This window comes from Fundulus heteroclitus, chromosome 1 (assembly GCF_011125445.2).
Source record: "Fundulus heteroclitus isolate FHET01 chromosome 1, MU-UCD_Fhet_4.1, whole genome shotgun sequence".
NCBI classification, from domain to species: domain Eukaryota; kingdom Metazoa; phylum Chordata; class Actinopteri; order Cyprinodontiformes; family Fundulidae; genus Fundulus; species Fundulus heteroclitus.
In genome coordinates this window covers 36,598,035-36,618,737 of record NC_046361.1, presented here as the reverse complement: position 1 = coordinate 36,618,737, position 20,703 = coordinate 36,598,035, and the positions used below count along the sequence as shown (strand labels likewise).

At 40.3% G+C, this 20,703-nt stretch overlaps 2 protein-coding genes across 2 annotated transcripts in view; one reads left to right on the top strand and one right to left on the bottom strand.

Annotated features, from left to right (window-relative positions):
• Positions 1 to 15,741, bottom strand: part of jph2 (junctophilin 2) — a 33,026-nt gene extending 17,285 nt beyond the window's left edge. Inside the window, exons 1-2 of the mRNA XM_036142083.1 lie at positions 14,986 to 15,741; positions 7,558 to 8,371 (exon numbers count right to left, since the gene is read on the bottom strand). Of these exons, the coding sequence (XP_035997976.1) occupies positions 7,558 to 8,371; positions 14,986 to 15,364 (1,193 nt within the window). The 5' untranslated portion in view covers positions 15,365 to 15,741. The remainder of the gene's footprint in view (positions 1 to 7,557; positions 8,372 to 14,985) is intronic.
• Positions 15,742 to 19,711: 3,970 nt separating this feature from the next.
• gdap1l1 (ganglioside induced differentiation associated protein 1-like 1) overlaps positions 19,712 to 20,703 on the top strand; it is a 33,667-nt gene continuing 32,675 nt past the window's right edge. The window contains exon 1 of the mRNA XM_036142078.1: positions 19,712 to 20,374. Coding sequence (XP_035997971.1) covers positions 20,195 to 20,374 — 180 coding nt within the window. The 5' untranslated portion in view covers positions 19,712 to 20,194. The remainder of the gene's footprint in view (positions 20,375 to 20,703) is intronic.

The following is a 20,703-nucleotide window of genomic DNA, read 5'->3' as shown; positions in this document are numbered from 1 at the left end:
AAAAAAACAAGAGCGTGTATCTGTGAGCCGGCAGGGAAGATGGGGTCTGAGAGCAGCGGGGGGGAGGGGGGATAATCAGCTGTTGCATTCCCTTGTGATTGTGATACAGCAAGAGTGTGCCTGTCCATATTTAGTCAGAGCCCCGTCTGTGACCGTTCCACCTCGGTGTGCGTCATTTACACCCCGTCCTGCCACACAGGCCCTCCTATAGACGCCCAGCTGCCAGCGCCACGCAAAAAGAGAACAATGTCCAAAGAGCGTCTGAATACCAGCAAATGGATCTGAAGAGGCCACGTCTGGCAGCCCATCAAGTGCGCTGCTGGTTGGGCACGTATTTTTAAACCCTTGACTTCTCTGCGAAAGGATCATGAGAAAACCGCTGCCAGGAACAGATGTGTCATCTCTCCACTGCTTATATAATAAAGCCTAATGCTCAGTGGTGCTCACCACTTAGTAACAGTGGTGACATGAGTATTTTGATATAATAAATTCTTCTTAAAATGTTTATTACAAGTACCACCTCAGTAAATACTAAATTTTTCCAGATATCACCACACCCACACATATTCTTTGTTTGGGTTTATTTTGTTGTTATAAAAATAGACAAGAAATTTAAAATTTTATTTGGCATCACATAGTTTTGCTGAAGCAGAGAAATTTAATTCTGCATTATATTTTTACTCATTAGTTAAAAGTTAGTTTCTCACCAACCTCATCCTCAAAATCCAATATGGCTGCCCAACATCTACGACTGTGTAAGATTTTCACAATGGTGCACCGTCCGCTTAATGAATTACAATCAAACTTGCTGTTAAGCGTGTAATAACTACTACAGAAGCTGCAGCGTGTCATAAATGTGACCATGTAAACATGCCCTCAATTTATTTGGTACCAAACTACTGCTAATAGCTACGGTAATTGTGTGAAATGGTGTTTGCCAGTGTTGCCAAGTCTGGTTGTTTTTGCATTAAGTCGCTTGTAAATTCCATGAGTCGCGTATTTTTGAGCTAATCTTGAACCTGTTGTCGCTTATTTGAGATACAATATAAGTGTTTATAAACACGAATAAAGAGACCCACTTCTGCTGTTCTGTGCTAACGAAAGCGTGAACCGGCCGGCTGAAATATCCCTCTGCGTACCTAGAGAAGGAGAGAGAGACGAACAAACGAGCCGTCTCTGCAGGGACTACATAGTAGCTGCTGCTCTACGCTGTCCAGTTTCTAACGTAAATTAAATGTCACTATTATATTGAATTAACTTACTCGTCCAGCAGAAAGCTGCAACCTCCTCATCCGTTTTAAATCCCCACTCTCTCATGAATTATCGCCATCTGGTAACAATAGCTGATTTAGCCTCTGGTTTTCTCTCGGTTATTACTTATTTGTCTTTTCTTGGTCACTTTTGCTTTCTTCTAACTGGAAAAAGAGTATGGTTGGTCCTCCATTTCAACAGAAAACAGCAAATATAATGATCTACAGTCGTCTTTCCTTGTTTTATACTCCTCAATCAACAACACGTCCTCATACAGAAGACAGATAGGGAAAACATGTATAGGTGACAAGTTTGGCCCCTTTCAGCTTCTGAAATTAGAAATAGTGAGGAAATATGGCACCTCATCATGGGTGCACCGACACCTATGTATTTATAAACTACTAATTCTAAGTTATGACAATGGCTTAATTTTTTATGTGATGTTATTAGACTTTGCCAGAACATGTATTTATAAAAGCAATACTTGATTTTTGCTAATTAAAAGACAAATTAGTTACACATGGTCACTTTAAGTGAGTATTAAAATTTTTATTGAACCCACCTTTCTGTGTTAAATGGTTTCTATATTAATCTGGCGTAATATTCTGACTGTAAATTTTGTGTTTTCATTAACTGTAAGTGGAAAATCCTCATAATTAACAGAATCAAAGGCCTTAAAACATCAGTCTGTGCAAAATGTCTATCATGTGTTTCCCTTAGTGAAACACATGATAGAAATTAAGTTAGGTTCAGCTTGAGTTACTGAAATAAATGTACTTTTCTATATTATTCTAATTTATTAAATGGGTCTGTAAATTCCAACTTTGAACACAGCATATTAATCCACCACCAGTTTGTTGCAAGAAGTGCAAACTCATATTTCACAAACAAAAATATTAGTTTCACTGTTTTAGTTCAGGATAAATGACTCTTAAACTTCAACTTTTAGCTTATGAGAAGAATATTCTATCACTCTGTGCCCAGACCGCAGCATTTAGAAAAAAACGTGTGTGTTGGGTAAGCCACTCCAGTGTTGCCAGTTATTGTGAGAAAAACAACTGACCAGCTCTATTACTTCTACCTTGTAAGCAACATAAATGAATAAGCTCAAAGTTGCTCATAATAAGTGGACCTGGCAACACTGCTGGAAGCTTGGAACACAGTGCTGAGCATTTCTGAATGTCCCTTTTGAATGTTCCTTGAGGATTACCATGGAACGACCACCTGGTGTTTTGTAGGAAGTGTTGGAAAAAACACAGGGTCCCACTGAGCCAGGCAGCGACCCAAAAGCCCTGCTCCGATTCCAGTCTCCTTCCACCTCATGCGGTGCCAGTAACAAACCCAAAAAGCTCGGTTACACTACTAATTAAAATGATTAAGGTCACATAGTGGTGCGGTGTTTGCAGAAAAAAAGAATGCAGATACAGGCGTCTCTGTTTTTGAGCCATGGCAGCCGACTGCATCACAACAAGAAGAAAGGTAAGAAGAAAACAACACAGCTTTTAACAATGTTTTGTGGAGCTGTGACCTATACTGCTAAGAGAAGTCTGTGTGGATGGGTAGTGAGAGCCAGGACAGTGACGTAAACGGCAGATGAAGATCTGGCTGTGAACGTTATCATACTTACAGTTATCCCCAAAAAATAGATGCTAACTGGTCCACAAACAACTTCTAAACTTAGTGTGATTGATGACAATATTAACAAGTTAGCTCCACAAATGATCTGTTTTCATATTATTGCATCTGTCCCACCGATGGTTCCTGGTTCACTGTCATCAACTTCAACTGCAGACAAAAAATACCAAATTGTCCAAGTATCCACCATACTAAGATTTTAAAACTATAATAAAACAGCACATGGACTTTAGGACAGTTGGTATAAAAATCAGAAAAATAAAATAAGAAAATAAAGGATGGATTTTGCATTCAATATTTTTACCTAGAAGTTACATTTCTAAAGTTCAAGTTGAGAGAAGTAGCATAGTGGTCCCCTAAAGTTGGTATTCCAAATGGGAAATTCAGGCGTTTCTGACCAACCCCAGCTTTATCATCAAACATTGCTTCCTTGCAAATAATTCAGATCAATTCTAAAGATTTTAATCTCACTATATCTTTCATACAGCAATATACAACATCCCTTAATCAGCAAGTTTCTACAGTGTTTGAAAGTACAGAAAAACACATTGTTATTGCCTTCCATTTCTAATAGTACACAGTGATATACTGTTTATAAGCAAAAATCTACAATAAAAAGTACACAGGAAAATGCTTGATATTTTCAATGGCCCATACAATGAAACTAACCAACAAGAAGAAAAATACTAATCAAAGCTAGGAGATTGTGAAATAGCAACATAACTCACTGTCAACATCACATGATGAAAAACTTAAACCACCGAATTATAAAACATTAAGGCCCTGATTTTCAAAGATTCCAAATAATGACCGCTAAATTGCATTGAACTGTGAAAGCAAAAAGTGGCCGTGTTGCTCCTGATCATCAAAGATTGCCTCCCTAGTGGATAAGAAGTACAACACAGATTTGGTCCGCCCCTTTTAAATGAGTAAACTGCATCTAATGCAGGCAGTTTGGGAGCTGCTGTCAACGACAGAGGAAGATCTAATCCTTCACATAATCACACCAGGGCGCAAACAATAATTTTTAATGTCTTAGAGACAATAAAAGTTGCTTTGTCAGCAGATATTCTGCAAAACAGAAGAAAAAAGCTTTTATTTTATCCACCCATCCATGCATCCATTTTCTAATACGTCTATCTCCTGTAGGGTCACGAGGGGTGCTGATGTCTATCTCCAGCTGTCAATGGGCAAGAGGCGGGGTACACCCTGGACAGGTCGCCAGTCCATCGCAGGGCAGCTTTTATATTATGTCTCATTTTAAAAAAGAAAATACTACAGCTGACATATCAGATTTATCCCCGTTTATCATTATTCTACCAGTTTGTGCATCTCACTGTGGTCAACTATTCAAAAGAAAAATAATGACATGGTTTACCCCGCCTCTACCCCATTGACCGCTGGAGATAGGCCCCTAGCTTCCCCACAAAGTTACAGAGCTCGTATTGGAACAATAAGGGAGGGGGTTATGGATAACTTGTGGACCTGCTGCTCTAGAATGACCACACGTCCCAGAATAACACACACAGACACATTCAAAGACATACAAGTGTGCGGTCAGACCTGCGCAGCGCCCTCCCCTCCTCCTCCCCTTTCCCTCCTCTCAGCGACTCCAGGTAAAACCGTTTTTTCACAGGGTGTAATGTCTTTACAGCTTCCAGGCTGTTGTTTGGAAGCGCTTAATATTCAGCTTTGTTTGTTTACAAGCATGCTATAATGTTTAGGATCAGTTTTAGTATGCTGTAGGTGCGGCTAATGCGCTGACAAAAAGAATAAGTCATATATAGTGCTTATCTGTGCAGTGCAGTATTTAGATTTGTGTCTGCAGACGTCTGCTGAGCATCAGCGAAGTGTCTCTATGCTGTAAACACTGAGCTTACTTGGGGTCCTGAAGATGACTGTGGACAGAAATACCAGCACCTTGTACGGTCAAAGACAAACTGTATGTAGATGCTTGAACAAAACATTACCCTGATTTGGGATCTGAGAGATAATTTAATATATTTGTGAAGAGGTGTAGCTAAATATAAGAAGCGCTGCAGTGGATTTTCAATGTTTTTTTTCCACTTCCATTAAAACAACATGGGGTAAAAAGCAATGAAACCAAAAGCTATTCTTTGGTGTCCAAAATAAAAAGTTTACTCCCTCATTCATTCATTTATCTATTTTTAATTTTCCTAGCAGGTGGAGCAGGGGTAATTTGGCATCTTGATAGGGAATCTATGCCCAGCACTGACCTATGTGAACTGTAAACTGATAATGTGAAGATGCACTGACATTTCTTACACCCAGGACCGTAAAGAGTCACCATAAGATGTCAGATTACATTTTACTGCCTTTTTTGAAGACTTGAATATGTATTAGGTTTGGTATTTAACCAGAAACTCTGGTGAGTTGCTATTATGGCAAGATTGTTCAAAATTATGTCCTCTGTTCATAGGAAGACAGATTTCACCACAATATTGTGATCTCAAGCTAATTATAGTCAATACAGTGACATGCTACCTAATATGCTCAAAAATATCCATCTTTTTAAATATAGTGCTTAAAGTTACTGTCACGTTCTCCAGATGTTTGGGCTCCTGGATGCTGTTTACTTATGTTCATTTTAGTTTTGAATGTACCGAGCAGGCGTAAAGACTGAAGATAGATAACTTATATGACAGAGAGTTTGTCTGAAAGAAGTCAGTGTCCCCACAAAAGCGTCGTTTAGACATGCATACTTTCTGGAATACAAACACCACCTAAACATGGAGTCTCTGGTATCTTTCTATATTTGTGACCGACAGCTTTATTAGGTAGCACAAAGGTTTCGCTATCAAACTGACACAAGGGCAACCCCTTTGCTTCACATTATTGGAGAGCAACATGAGGCTTGACTTGGCTTCTAGGTTGCTGTTCTGAAAACAAAAACAAAAGAGCACACATACAAAAAAAAGAACAAAAAATATAGCTTTATGCATTTTTTCTGGTTATTTTTTATCTAATTATAATAACTGTAGGAAAACATATAATAATAAAAAACAACAACAACAACAACAATAATAATAATAATAATAATAATAATAATAATAATAATAATAATAATAATAATAATAATAATAATAATAATAATAATAATAATTATTATTATTATTATTATTATTATTATTATTATACCTTATCTGAGCCCAATGAAGTTGAGGAACCTTTGATTAAAGTGTATGTAGCTGAAGCTTTATTTCTCTAGCTTGTCATTATTTCCAACTACTCCAGTTACCTAAATGCTGATAATACATTGTTCAATAATTTTCTTTGCTTGTTATAAACTTTAAAGGAAGAAAACGTAATTTCACATATGTTTCTTTGGGGAGTAGTGTACCTTCTGTGTATTTTACTTGTGTTTTAGTGTGTTCAACAATCACTAAAAAACTAGCATGGTTTCATTTGACATCAGCAAACCTCCACTCCATCAACACAATACAAGTTTTGTGCCTTTGTAAGCTGGAGAAATCAAGGATTAAGAAATGAGAAGAAAGTTTTACTGGCCATTATGACGTACCAGGGAGAACAGAACAAAGGAATCATAACGAGGCCTGGTAATGAACCAATCACTCATTCAGTTCAGTCAGAACCAGAGAGAACATCTAAACCACTCAGGATGCTGCTTCTTCAGGACTGGAGTTAAAGCACAGATGCAACAACGCAGATGTACAGCATAAGTTCCACTGGTTTAATGACATACCAACCATCAGAGGTGCTAATAAATAACTATGGTAAGACTTTAATATAGGCATGTTACGGGCATTCTACATTTATACAGGCATGTCCGACACAAGTGACCTTCTTGTTTTATTTCCAACACAGAATTAAAGAAGCCTAAATTGAAAGTGCAAACAGAACTAATTATTTTACAGATGTGACCTATTTGTTTAAGATGACTTATGACAAATTTTGGCTGACCTCACCAAACACATATCAAAGTATCTACAACCTAATGTCCTCTGTACACCATACATCAAATAAAAAGGCCTTAAAGAAATGAAACAGTCCAACGACTGTTTTTAAAACTTACCTTTTTCTAAATTCCTGTATCTGTTTGCTGTTTTTTATACTGATTGTTTGCCTCATGGGACTGGGCTGGGACTGCAAACTTAAGCTCAGTCTTAGACCAAGACCACTAACGTTAAATTAGTTAAGTTTTACACTTTTCACACTGAGAAATTAATAGCATATCTGAAGATCCAAAAGTCCTCTCAAGGTCTCTCAAACCATTTAAGTGAAAAAATAAATCAAAACCTTTTTTTGGATTCATTTTGATTAATGTGAAGAAAAATGCATAACCTTTCTGAGTACAGTGAATTTATTTATTATTTATTTAATCATTTATTTACCCAGCTTTTTGTTCTTTTTTATGATATGGTGGTTTTTACTCTGTATTTTATCTGCGGTATTTTGACAGTACTATTGTGTACTTTTCATCTACATCCATAGTATGCCTGGAGCACTTGCTGTTGTTGTCACCGTTATGTCATTGTGTTCTGTCAATGTGGTCAGTGTTGTTTGTGTGTAGTGTGTGTATGCAGCCCACTCTTTCTACCTGCAACCAAATCTACCCTCGGGGACAAATAAAGTTACCTTGACCTTGAATGTAGAGGATTCAAGCAGCACCAAACACTCATCTCTTCTTACCTAGAAGCAGCAATTTCTGCCTTCTGTTTGCCGATGGCCGCAGCCCTCTGTGCTCCCTCAACCGCCCGCTCCACCTTCTGCTTGATCTTGGTTCCCTTCAGCTGGATCACCCTCTTCTTCATGGCCTTCACCAGCATGTTGTTTACGTACTTGCCCTCCTCCTTCCCTCCCTCAGCAAATGTGGTGCAGCCATACCCGTGTCTCTGGTTGTTGAGCCACTCGCCCTCGTATTTCAGGCCGCTGGATCTCTCGCTTATTCCATATCCAGAGCGCTTGTCGTTCTTCCACTCGCCCATGTAGACCTCTGTGGTGGTGGCGTCAATGTCGGCCTCCACCGGGGGGAAATCCTCCACTCCGGCCGGGCTCTCATCGCCGCTAATGGTGGAGTTTGTGTCACTGAGGTTGGAACTCAGAGCTGACTCCGTCCTCAGGAAGCTGATCTTGCTCTTCTGGCTGGACAACGATGTGCTTGATTCGGACTTCTTCAGTTTACCCAGCAGGGAGCCTCTTCTGAACAGCCCCTTCTTCTTGGGCTTCACTGCCTCAGGATCCACCTGGAGAGTGAGAGCAAAGCCTCCACGGGACGGTCCCAGGTGGGTAGGGGTGGTGATCGGTGTTTCTTCTCCCGAAGCATTGGTGGTGGTGATGACCGGGACATCTTGCTGTAGAACGGTGCCATTGCTGTGCTCACTGCGAAGCGAAGTCAGGGAGGTACGAAGAGGGGAACGAACAACCGCTGCCATGCCATAGGGGACGCTTTGCCGAACACCATAGCCATGGCGCATCCCACCGGTGAACTGGCCCTGGTAAGTACCTGAGAAGGTAAGAAACAGGAAGTTAGTCCAAGTGTGCCACAATAAATATCAGAACAGTTGCAATTCTGAATCAGAAGTACCTCTTTAATGATTTCAGGTTGCTTGCTGTGACATGTTGGTAAAGGTTTTACAAGCAAATTGGTTTGGCACTTGTTGTTTATGTCTGTTTTAGTCATTTGAAAGAGGGTCGAGTGTAAAGGTATCAATTCAATTCGATTCAATTTTATTTATATAGCACCAATTCATGAAACATGTCATCTCAAGGCACTTTACAAAGTCAAATTCAATCATATTATACAGATTAGTCAAAAATGTCCTATATAAGGGAACCAGTTGATTGTTTCAAAGTCCTGACAAGCAGCATTCACTCCTGGAGAAGCGTAGAGCTACAGAGAGAGTTGTCTGCATTGTCCATGGCTTTGCAGCAATCCCTCATACTGAGCAAGCATGAAGCGACAGTGGAAAGAAAAACTCCCCATTAACGGGAAGGAAAAACCTCCAGCAGAACAGGGCTCAGTATGAACGGTCATCTGCCTCGACCGGAAGTAATTTCCCAAACCATCAACATTTCCTGTTAGCAAGCAAATTAAACTGGGTGATTTGTCCTCTATTAATTCTACAACAGTCCTAACGTGGCCAGCTATATTGACAGTGTGTAGCACTCTCAGTTCTGCACATTATCAATCTGGAACTGCTTTCTTCAGCAAGGCACTTCTTGCTGTTCTCCTTTCAAACATGAAATTGTGGATTCTTACAAAACAGATGTGATAGCAGTAGCTATGTGCCTGTTGTGGCTGTGGGTTCGTCAACTCTTGCTTTCGTCACACCAGTATTTAAACCATAATACTGCAATGTGATTGGTTCGGACACAAATGGTTGAAGCCGGAGTGGTACAAGAACGTGCAAAAACTGCAAGAATTCATCTTGTAGGTAAAGTTAAAGTTATCTTTAAGGTGTCATTAAAAAGATTTGGGCTGTGCACAGTTTTAGGCTCAAACATAATATCTTCAAGCATGGATGTCCTGATACTTTAGGGCCATAGACTCTGAGACTTAAGAGTCACAAAACCTTTATTATCTTTGAAAGGCAAATCTTTGTGGGACGAGCAGTTCATATACCACAGTCCAGCACTCAACAGTGATAGCACATATCTGGCAGACAGATAACAGCAACCACCAAATAAGCATTACAACAAACTCTGAAATTTAAACAACCTTATGCTGCTGTGACACCAGCAACCTCAAAGAACATTTTAGCCGGGGTGTCACACTCCGGTCCTCCTGTCTTGCAACTCTGAGATATGTCTCTGGTGTAACACACCCGAATACAATGACTGATTTATCTTCTCATGCACACAGCTTCTACAAAGTCCTGCAAATGATCTAATTATGTGATTTGGGACTTTGAACACATCTAAAAGTTGTCAGACACTGGCCTTCAAGGACTAAAGTTTGGATTATTGGTTTCCCACTGTGGAAAGACCTTGTTTAATTGAATGTCCCATTAGCAGACTCCTGCACAGCTTGGTGAAGTGACCGACACAGCTAAGAACTGTAAGAAATTTCCCACATTCCCTCTAATCTATTTTAATACATATTAGTTGAAGGTATACTATGCAACCAGGGTTGATTTTCCAGCGAGGCTCCCCCCAGAGGGCGAAAGTAAAAGTGCACTGTCATAAAGATGCTCAGCTGTTCTGGTTCCTCCATCAAGCCAGGCACGGTTGTTTTGAGCTTAGCAGACAGGCGAACACAACGAAAAGTCAAAAAAACGGCAGTACAAACAATGACTAACACAGTGAAAGTATGAACATCAGGGTTTCCCGCAGCGCAATCTTGGCGAGGCGGCCGCCTCGCCAAACTCACGCTACCGCCTCGCCAACATTTAAAAAAAAAAAATATTAAAATAATAATAATAATAATAAACGCATGTTTATTTGCTGTTAACACGCGGTTCTTTGTTGCTTTCGCGCGTGCATATAGTGAATGGCAGGGCAAAAACACATGGAGTTCTCGCCGTAAAGCAAGACTGACTATCGCGGTCTTGCACGAGACTTCTGAGCCTGTGTGTGCGGGCCGAGGGCTCCTGCAATTGCAAGTACGGTATTTCCCCCACAGACCACCAGGGCGGCCGAGAAAACCTTTGTTCGACCTGAAATGACTCATTTAATCATCCTAAACGGTATGGAACACATTAATTAACTGAAAAATGTTGCATAGTATGCCTTTAATCAAAACACCTTTTAGGCACAAAGTGATACCTATAAATGAATGTTGGTCCAACAAGTACTGAAACACTGAACGGCAGGTATCTACTTTAAGGTAAATTAAAAGGGAGTGGGTTAGCTAGAGCCCCAACAATGCTCCTCACGCTGAACATTTTTGCTTTGTTTCCCATAGACTGTTTATTGGCTTTTCTAGTCATACTGAACACTCTAAGTGAGCGAGCGTAGACATGAAACCAAGCGTGAGGACAGTAGCTGGTAGTAGTAGCAGTAGTCACATTGGCGTTAAGTGCCTTGCCTGGAGGCATATTAATATATGGCAGGAGGAAGTTGGAATCAAACCCACAACTTTCAGATTGTAAGACAACATGCGATCTTTGTGTGATAGCTATTTATTTATCATCGGTGACAGTGAGTTAGAACTTGACTTTAATTGGAAATATAAACTATTACACAAATTAGGATGGCAAACAAATTAAGATTTTGTCACCAAAACTAGAAGAACATTTCCCAACTCAGCTCTATTCGTCTTAAGAAAAGCTGTGTTTGGTGAAAGCTGAGCTAGCTTAGCTTTCCTTATGGTTCATAGAGCTGCTTAATTGACCTACACCAAAAAAAGAAGCACATTTAATTGTGTACGCCTTAAGAAAAGTTAACTTTACTAAATAGCTTTCATCACAGTTAGTACAATGTATTGTTAAGTTTTAACTTACCTCTAAAAAAACAGTAAAAGCAAAGTTAGCGTTACTTAAAGGTGCATAGTTATTTGACTTTTTTTATTTATACGTCAGCAGCTCATTCTGGTTGCATACAATGTTTTTATGAAAGATTGTCACATCCTGTTGGTGTATTAATTGTTATTTTGGTGTTGTATGCTTTGTTTTTGCTCAGTTTATTAGCAAATAAAGCCTTTTGTGTTTATTTACGATTTTAATGGAAGTATGTACTGCACATGAGCAGCAGGGGTTAAAATAAGTGGCTAATGGTTATTAGCATCTACCAGCGAAACAATGAAGAAAGGTCCAAGATCCAGTGAAAATGCCTGAGAGCAAATTATCTTTCGGCTCAAGAAGGACCATCAAAACACTATCAAGACGGAGGCTTGGTGTATCTAACCTTATTTTATCATGATCAAACGGTTTTTGGTCTTTTTACAAGCACATTACATGGCTATGTACCTTTAAGGCTGAAATAGTTGCTATTTTTTTCTGTCACTAAAGCAGGAAGCACATTTCTAAAGCCAAAACACTAGAAAAGAAATACTCAGAAACAACATTTTTCCTAAAATTATAACTGTTGAGGGTGGATCCTAGAGACAGCTAGGCCTCCGCCTGTGAGGCCAAGAGGGCACTGAGCTCGTGTGCTATTAATAAATCCTGGGATCTGGTGCCGTCACATCCCCCACCACAGCTTCCACTGGCCTGGGTTGGAACCTGATGAGTCAGGGCAATGCTGTCATTGTACGAGCAGGGTAAATGCATTTTTGTCTAACTTTCTTGGTTTGTCCAACAAGTTCAAAGCTACAACCTGGAAAAAAATATTGATTTACCAAGTAATGAATATACTTCTATGTACCCTTTACCTGTGTTCATGAATAAAACATTTGGTGCGTGAAATACTAACAACCTTTGAGGAAACATTTTGTATTTAAGTTCCTTAAATTTTACAGTGATTCGATAGTTTTGAAGGAAAGCTGAATTTATATTTATCAAAGGGTTATTAAGCCAAATCCCAATGTATCTTCCTTTTCCTGCTTCAACCCAAACATATTTCTGGTTTACTAAATGTCGATAATAAGAGGCCCTGTTGACCTGAATGACAGTACAACTGAATTATCTTGTTCATCTACGCTACATTGTAGAAGATTTTTTATTGCTCTTACAGCTAGAAGGCCTAATTCCTCTTGCTCTTGATGACTCTGTAGACGTGAATGACAGCGGTTTGTTTTGTGGGGTTGATTCCCAACATGCTCTGAGTTCTGCTTGACTGGCAGCAGCAGGGTGGTATTTTCTTCTGGTTACACTCACTTCATAAAAGACCAGGATCGGGTTGGACTCATTCTTACTGAGTCATTTATTTGCATTTGCCTTGTAAGAACTTTAGTGCGCTACCTCGACAGTCATGAAGATAATCACTGAAATGTTGCAGAAGCTGGGCTCACAATCAGAAAGTTATGGGTTTGAGTCCAATTTCCTCTCCTGCAAGCTATTGAAGCTCACTTAGTTGCCTCCCGAGCTGCATATATGTGAATATGTGTGAGATTAAAACTGTGGCTGGGTGACTGTGGATTTAGATTAAAAGCACTTTATGAGCTCAGACCACTTACCATCATCATTTAGAAAGCTAACCCCTGTAACTAAACCATGCAGCTGTTACAATTCCCATTAATCTATAGCGAATTAGTTACAAGACATAATGCTCTGATGTAGTACACACGCAAAATAAAGTAATTATTTGTAGTAGTTTTAGTTGAGATTCTCTCAAAATCACAGCCTTGAGTAAAAGCACATCTCAATCTCACAGAATTGAACAGAAATTAAAAAAAAAATCTACTATGTGATAATTTAAATTTTAACAAAGAAGAAACAGTTAGCCCCGCTGCTGCTGAATTATACTACATGAATTCCTGCAGTTCTCTTCAATTCTCTTCAATTTTATTTATATAGCACTAATTGAATAACACATGTCATGTCAAGGCTCTTTACAAAGTCAGACTTCAATCAGATCCTCCAGGTTGGTGAGAAAGTTTCCTCTAAGGAAACCCAGCAGGTTGCATCAAGTCTCTCCAAGCAGCATTCACTCCTCCTGAAAGAGCGTAGAGCCACAGTGGACAGTCGTCTGCATTGTTGATGGCTTTGCAGCAATCCCTCATACTGAGCATGCATGTTATAATAATGTTTTTGCAATGTTCAATAATTGTGTATTTAGAAAACAAGATCATATCTAGTTGTGTCTGCATGTTATATTATGTATTTATGGGGATTCTGAGCTGGTGTCTGTCTCACCAAAAAAATTTAATTAAGGTAAAACATAATTCTAGATTCTTGATTTGATGGACTGAAATGCAAACATTACAATTAAACAAATGCCAAATTTAGTCATTATATTTAAGCATGCATTGCACCAAATTGTATATCTTGTCATTCTGCCTTTATAAAGTTACATGAGTAGAAGTAATTACTATTATCTGGTCGATTAGCTGGGCGATCTGTTCAGGTAGGGCCTACAGAGGCCAGTTTAACAGACTTGACTGACTGTGCAGCAATATGTGGGAGAGAAACATCACAGTGCTACTCTTTACACCAACAGCTTGAAAAAATGATGGCTACTATAGAACCTTTTCTAGAATCTCATTAAAACAGTTTTAAACTATATTAAACTGTGCAGGCACAATATGACAAAAAGTGTTTGTGATTCTGAAACTGCAACATTTTTCAAATCATAGTTTGCTCTGAGACAAAGCAAGTCTGTGCATACTTTCAACATCTTAAGTGAAACATAAATAAATAAATAAATAAACAAATAAAAGAAAAACTTTTGCACACCTATTTTCTCTTATAATCTTTTTTAAGAGTCAATATGAGGAGGCTACAGAGCAACATATTGCCCAGGTTGCAAAGCCCCGGTCTAAGATATAAAAACCTGCAGAAACCATAGTTTGGTAAAGCAAAGCTTTTCTAACAAGAGATCCAACATTATTTGGCTATCCAACAAAATGCCAATCAAGTGTCAAATGTATGACAATGTCCTTTCGAGTCATATATTTCAGTATTTATGCAGTTATTTCAGTCCTGTACTATTGCATGTTGTGTATAATTTTTATCTGGCAGTGGGTGGGGCTAAACGGTTTCACACACAGTGATTGGGTCTGCAGTTAAACTGATGTTCTAACTAACCAATCAGATTTTAGGGTGTATTTGAAAAGCCATAACAACGTCTAAAAATATATCATGATGGACTCTAGTACAGGAATATAATTAACATGAAATAACAACATACATTCTCAACAAAATGCATATTCTGTTAACATGACTCTGTCTATTTTATTTATAGTTAATCTGAGATTGTGTAGCTGCAATAGTTCAAGTAGGGAAACCCAGAGTTCAGCCTCAACAACCCCCATGCTCATTCCAGGAGACACAAAGGTGGTCCAAAATCAGGATAGGCAACATGGTTTCTGCAGCGGGTTCAACATTTAACTACTTACTTGTGAATTTTCTAAACAATTTTAACTTTAAAATAGTTATAGACTAAGATATTTTATCAACACATGCGTTTCAACTTGTATTCAAAGCCGTATATTTATAAATATGCATTTAAAGACTCATCTATTTATGGAATTGTAGCCCTTTTGGCCCCCCATACCACTAAGACCAACGACCCACTCACCTCCATCTGCGTATGTTTCTGTCCCATATCCATCCTGAAGCCCATTATTCCAGGTTCCCTCATACTTTGCTCCGCTGCCCACGCTGATCCGGACCCCATACCTCCCTTTGAAGCCATGAGTCCATTCCCCTCTGTAAATCCAGTGTCCTTTGGTTTCCACTCCCAGCCCGTGGCGCTTGCCCTGCGACCAGTAGCCCTCGTAGGTGTTCCCGCTGGGCCACGTGTAGACCCCGACCACCTCGAAGCCGTAGTTCCAGGAGCCCGAGTACTCGCCCTGGCCCTTGGGTCCGGTGCAGATGCCGTGGCCGTGGGCTTTGCCCCCCTCCCACCCTCCGCAGTAAGCCCCGCCGTCGTCAAACTCGAAGCGACCTCCACTCATGCCGACGCGCGGCTCCAAGACGCACAAACGAGAAACTGGGCTTTTCTCTTTCCCTTTACCTGTCCGGAGATACCGACGTCACTTTCACCTGGCATGCAGATGTGAGGTGAACTTTAGTGGGTTTCTTCTGTGGCGATCTCCATGGGGGGCTCTTCTCCTAACCTCTCCGGATAAGTTGTCTTGCGTTTGGATGCGTCGATTACTCCGTTGACGCGTCGACCCTGAAACTCATTTTTGTGTTGCGAATTTTTAAGTGAATTGTGGATAAATTTGGATGTGCGTCTTGATAAGCCAGGGATCTTACATGGCTTTCTCAGGTGGCTTTCCCCCCCTTTCCCTGCCACCCAGCTACCCCCTGACAGCCGCAGCAGTTGGACACACTTCAGCAAACCTAACAAGGCGACCAATCCACAAACACACACGGCCTTCCAAAAATACAACCCAATCCTTAACTCGGCTGCCTGCAAGGAGCCATGCCAGAGTCTTGCCCCTTCGGGACTGAAGTAGCTGCGTGCCTTTCAGGTCCCTCTCCGAGTCCACACACTTTACCCTGGGCACCACGCAGGTAATAGAGTTGAGCGCAAAGATCCTCTAACAGCCTCCTGTCCATAAATCAAACCATGCATTTTTTTTCTACTAATGTCTTTGAATAAAGTGAAATTAAATTTTTACAGTTCACCTAAGACATCAAATCCATACATTTTTCTAAAGGTACAATTCAGTGGTACTTGTGTTGGCTTGCACTTTAAAATACAATAATTACTGGTTTGCTATTTAAAATGCATTAAAACACATCTAAATAAATTGCTTTATCAATCCAGCTTTTAGGATTTTCCAACCAAAATGTCTTATTATTATGAGCGATTCATGTCGCCCTCTGCTGGATCCTTTAGAAAATACCACTGACGAAATCTTCCCCATGTCCAAGTGCTGTGTGTAACCTTTTGATCAGGTAAAAATTTCAGCTATTTTGCTTCCATGAAACTGCTGATGTGTTTGTGCTCATCCATTTAAGTATCTTTTGTAAGAGCTTAGTATTTTAACTCTTGCATTCAGTCACAAGGAACATGTAGCAATTTTGAGTTATTGCTTCACGGGGCTGCACAGTTGGTAGCACTGGTGCTTTGCTGCAACAAAGTACTGGATTTGAATCCTGGATGGGGGGCTTTTCTTTCTACACCTTCTGCATTGAGCTTGCATGGTTCTCCCTGCATGTATGGGCTCTGTCCTGGTACTCCGGAGGACTTGTTTGTCCCGTGTGTCTGTATACTGCTCTGTGATGGACTGACGACCTGACCAGAGTGGACGTCACCTCTCACCCAATGACTGCTGGTAATAGGCAACATCTAACCTCAGTGACCCTGCGCAGAAAAGCAGGTATAGACGATAAATGAATGGGTTTCTTTATAAGCCTGACACAATCTAAGTCAAAATGAAAAAAATGCATCTGAAGCAATTCAAGGAGCCAATCGCCAGCCAGGTCCTATTAATCAACTGCTATTAATTAATCAATCAGCAGAGGTGACTACCTCCAGAAAAGCAGTATGTTAGATATCCCCAGCACCTTGACTTAAGTATACAGGCACATATAAACATAAAGGAAAGCAGGAAAGACAGCAGCACTGGATCTGGTGAAGACAGTTCAACAGGTTAACCTGGATGTCTGACTGCGCAGGTGCTGTGGGAATTTAAGTGAGTAAAAACGTTCTGAATGAAAAAAAACTATATGGCTGCAGTCAATAATTATGGGGAAAAGAGTTGTTATTAGGAGAAGACATCAGGATAAATATCATGAAGACATTCATTAAGGAATCATCTGCAGAAGCTGAAGGAAACGTGTCTCCATCAGTCCACATCTCATACCTGTGTTTACATTCCTAAGGTAATATGTTTTTAGATGCTTGGATAATATACAGAATGGCAGATTATGTAAATAAAAAACTAAAAATATGCATCTTAAACTCTACAATCCTTGTTGGTGATTAAACGTGATTATAGTATAATAAAAAAGTTTAAATTTTACTTTTTTGCTTGAAGAAAGCCCCTTCCCTTGATAAACAAAACATTGCGAAGACTAAAAAAATGGGCTCAGATGTTTTCATTAAGACAAAAAGAAGGTGTTTAGTTTCCTAACTGTTTGGGTCGAATGTTTTTTATTATGCTGGTCTTAAAAATGTTTTTGGTCTATTACCAGGAACAACAAGAACCGTCGCTGCATTTAGCTAAGTTTAACAAATCGTGGTGCTGATCCTTTTTAAACTGTGGCTTGACCAAGAGATCAGCTGTAGGGGAATAACTGGCACAACAGGAGCAGCCACACCCTGGAGGAGAAGATGGGCAGCAAAGGAAGGGAGATGGACACAGGAGAAGCAGATAATGCTGAAGAACAACCACCACATCTGGATCAGTGAACTGTGTTCAGTGCATCATTTGTATTTGGTCTAGTTAAAAAAATTTTTTAAAAATTGCAAGATTTTTTTCACCTTTGTCGCTGTTTCCTCCGAGGATCTATCATTTTAACATGATGTTTTATTGTGTCCTGATAAATTGGGTCTTAATTAGTCGGAAAATCAACTTACTTTTAACCTGAAATGTATTCTACTTACAACATCCTAAGGTGTCAATTTATCAGAAGCTATTACACTATCTGAAAGACATATAGTTAATACTGGCACATTGAGGTTAAGGTTAAGATTTGTTTGTTTTTTCTAATTTGTATGTGAGGGTCTTACTTCCCCTATAGGTCAGCGTATAATCCAGCTATTTGTGTTAAGTCATCCTGCTGTATCAATGTTTTCTAAAGTATGTGTGTATACCCACAGAGGGATATGGATGTATGGATGTAATACGCAGCAAAACTGAACTGCAGTTTTGGCGAAAGGATGAGACAATTCTTTGTTTGTTTTTGTTTTTTCTGAAGGATACCACAAGAATATACATTAGTCTAAAGAGAGCTTTGTTATTGATGTTCATAGAGAATATGCATCAAGCGCTCACAAGCCAGAAATGTGGGAAACCACAGTTTGAATTCTGAACCATTAAACATCAACAGTTGATGCATTGGAAAGGAAGAAAGGAAGAAGAAGGGATAGTTACAAAAATGATTAGGAATTTATTTATTTTTTTCGACTGAAAGGGTTTTATTGGATGATTAGCACCTTCATGTCTTATCTTTCCAGAACATTCAGCATTTGTATCTACTCACATTCAGCCACAGAGCCTAGTCCTGGAGAAGACAACATGAAATCTAACTTTAATATTCACAGATGGAACAGCGAGACTGAGGGATGAAATGGTAAAGACTCCAGCTTGGGTTGTTTAACTTGGATTATTTAGATCATTGTGTTCAAAATGAGTTTCCATCTAAAACGTATTGTTTACCAGCATAGATCAATCAACCCCAATGAATGCACCATTCCTTCTGTGGAATATAAGGGTGGCAGCATCATGCTTTGAGGCTGATTTTCTTCAGCAAGGAAAGGGAAGCTGGTTGGAGTTGAGAAGATGAGTTCAATACAACTCAGTCCAGTGAGACCTGCTCCAAACTGCAAAAGACTTAAGATTGGGGCAGATGTTCACCTTCTAGCAAGACAAGAACCCAAAATATAGAGCCAGAACGGCAATGGTTAAGACCAAAGCACATTCATGTGTTAGAAGGGCCTAATATAAGTCCAGACCAAAATGTAGTTGAGATTTCATGTTAGGTTTGAAAACTGATGCTCACAGATGCTTTCCATTTATTCTGATTCTGCTTGAGATGGTCCTCAAAGACCAGTTTTATGCTGTACATGAGCTGAAACCATCCACAAAAAAAATTACAGCCGTAATTGCAGCAACATTATATTCAGAGTTCTTAAAAAATCTAAATAAACTAAAAAGAGTGGGCAAGTACTTTAAGTCAGGTCCATAAATAAACGGACAGACAACTTGTAGAATTTATTCAATTGCTCTTGACATTCAGGGTTCACCTCCAAGTATCCAGTCATAGAAAACATTATTTCCCAACATGCATTTTAGCCAAGTCTTAGGAAAAACTACTGTCAACTTCTAAGCACTGCCCTCTGGTGAAAGAAATATGCAACTACACAGACAAATGCAACGAACATATTCAAGTGTACAAAAACAAACTAACACTACTCAGTGGCATTGCTGTTGTGACGTACAAAGTAACCAACATTTTTCTTTATTTGTAACAAGAACAACTTGTAATTTTAAACACAAAACATTCCACAACCTTTGAAAACCGGCCACACTCTACTTTTTTGCTCGTGTAAGATATAAAATCCTAAACCACGTTAAAGTTTGTGCTTGTGACGTGACAAAAAAAAAAAGTGAAAAGGCGTATAAACGATTTATCAAGACGCCGGGATAAGAGTATCCAGCTGGTGATGAAACACAGCAACAGAAATTGTTATTTTACATGTCCTTAGAGGAGCCGCTTGACCTTCCACCGACTGCTCCCTCCGCGGGTCTCCACTGCGCATGTACGTGCGTGCCTCGCTGCGTGACGGGACACGGTCCTTCTGATTTATCTGCGCGCGGCACCGAGCTATTAGTGAGAAGCTGCCTGCATATGGATTAGGCTGTGCGGGCGTTTTCCTTTAGCGGGAGGTGAGGCGGATTTCAGCACCGGAGCTGTCCCTCTCTGCCGCGCGCCCAGGTGATGCTGCGCTCGAGCTGCTGACATCCTCCTCTCCTGCTCCCCCACCCCTCCCACCTCCACCTCTCTCTCTCTCTCTCTCGCTCTCTCTCTCCTCCCTCTGCGTGCATCCATCCCCTCCGTCCCTCCTCTCTCCTCTCCTCTCCTCCACACGCACAAAACGCTCTGTCATGGCGTCTTCCAACCATGTTACCCCCACCAACTGTAGCTGGTGGCCCATCTCAGCCATGGACGAGGACGGCAAAGTGGCGGACGGAGAGGAGTGCGAGGAGCCCACGGCGGAGTCCAGACCCTTCAACAAAGACAGGCTGGTTCTGTACCACTGGACGCAGTCCTTCGCCTCGCAGAAGGTAGGAGAGGAGCAGAGGCTGAAAATGGAGATGGCTTCACGTCTCTGCATGCTGCTCCAGTGTGGAGCTCAGCGGCGTTTGTTTGCTATGACCGAGGCATGTTTGCATCTGGGCTTGTTTACCTCCTGTGTGTGTGTGTGTGTGTGTGTGCAGCTCGGTGAGAGGGAAGCAATACTGCAGGAGGCTAATTTCATCGACATACAGCAGACACAAGCATGTTTTGCTGTCATGCATCTTGTGCATGAAAATAGCAGATAATGTTTCTGTATTTTACTTGATAGAACTGCTGTTCACGTCTAAAGGCCTTCTCCCTCCGAAGCGGACCATAT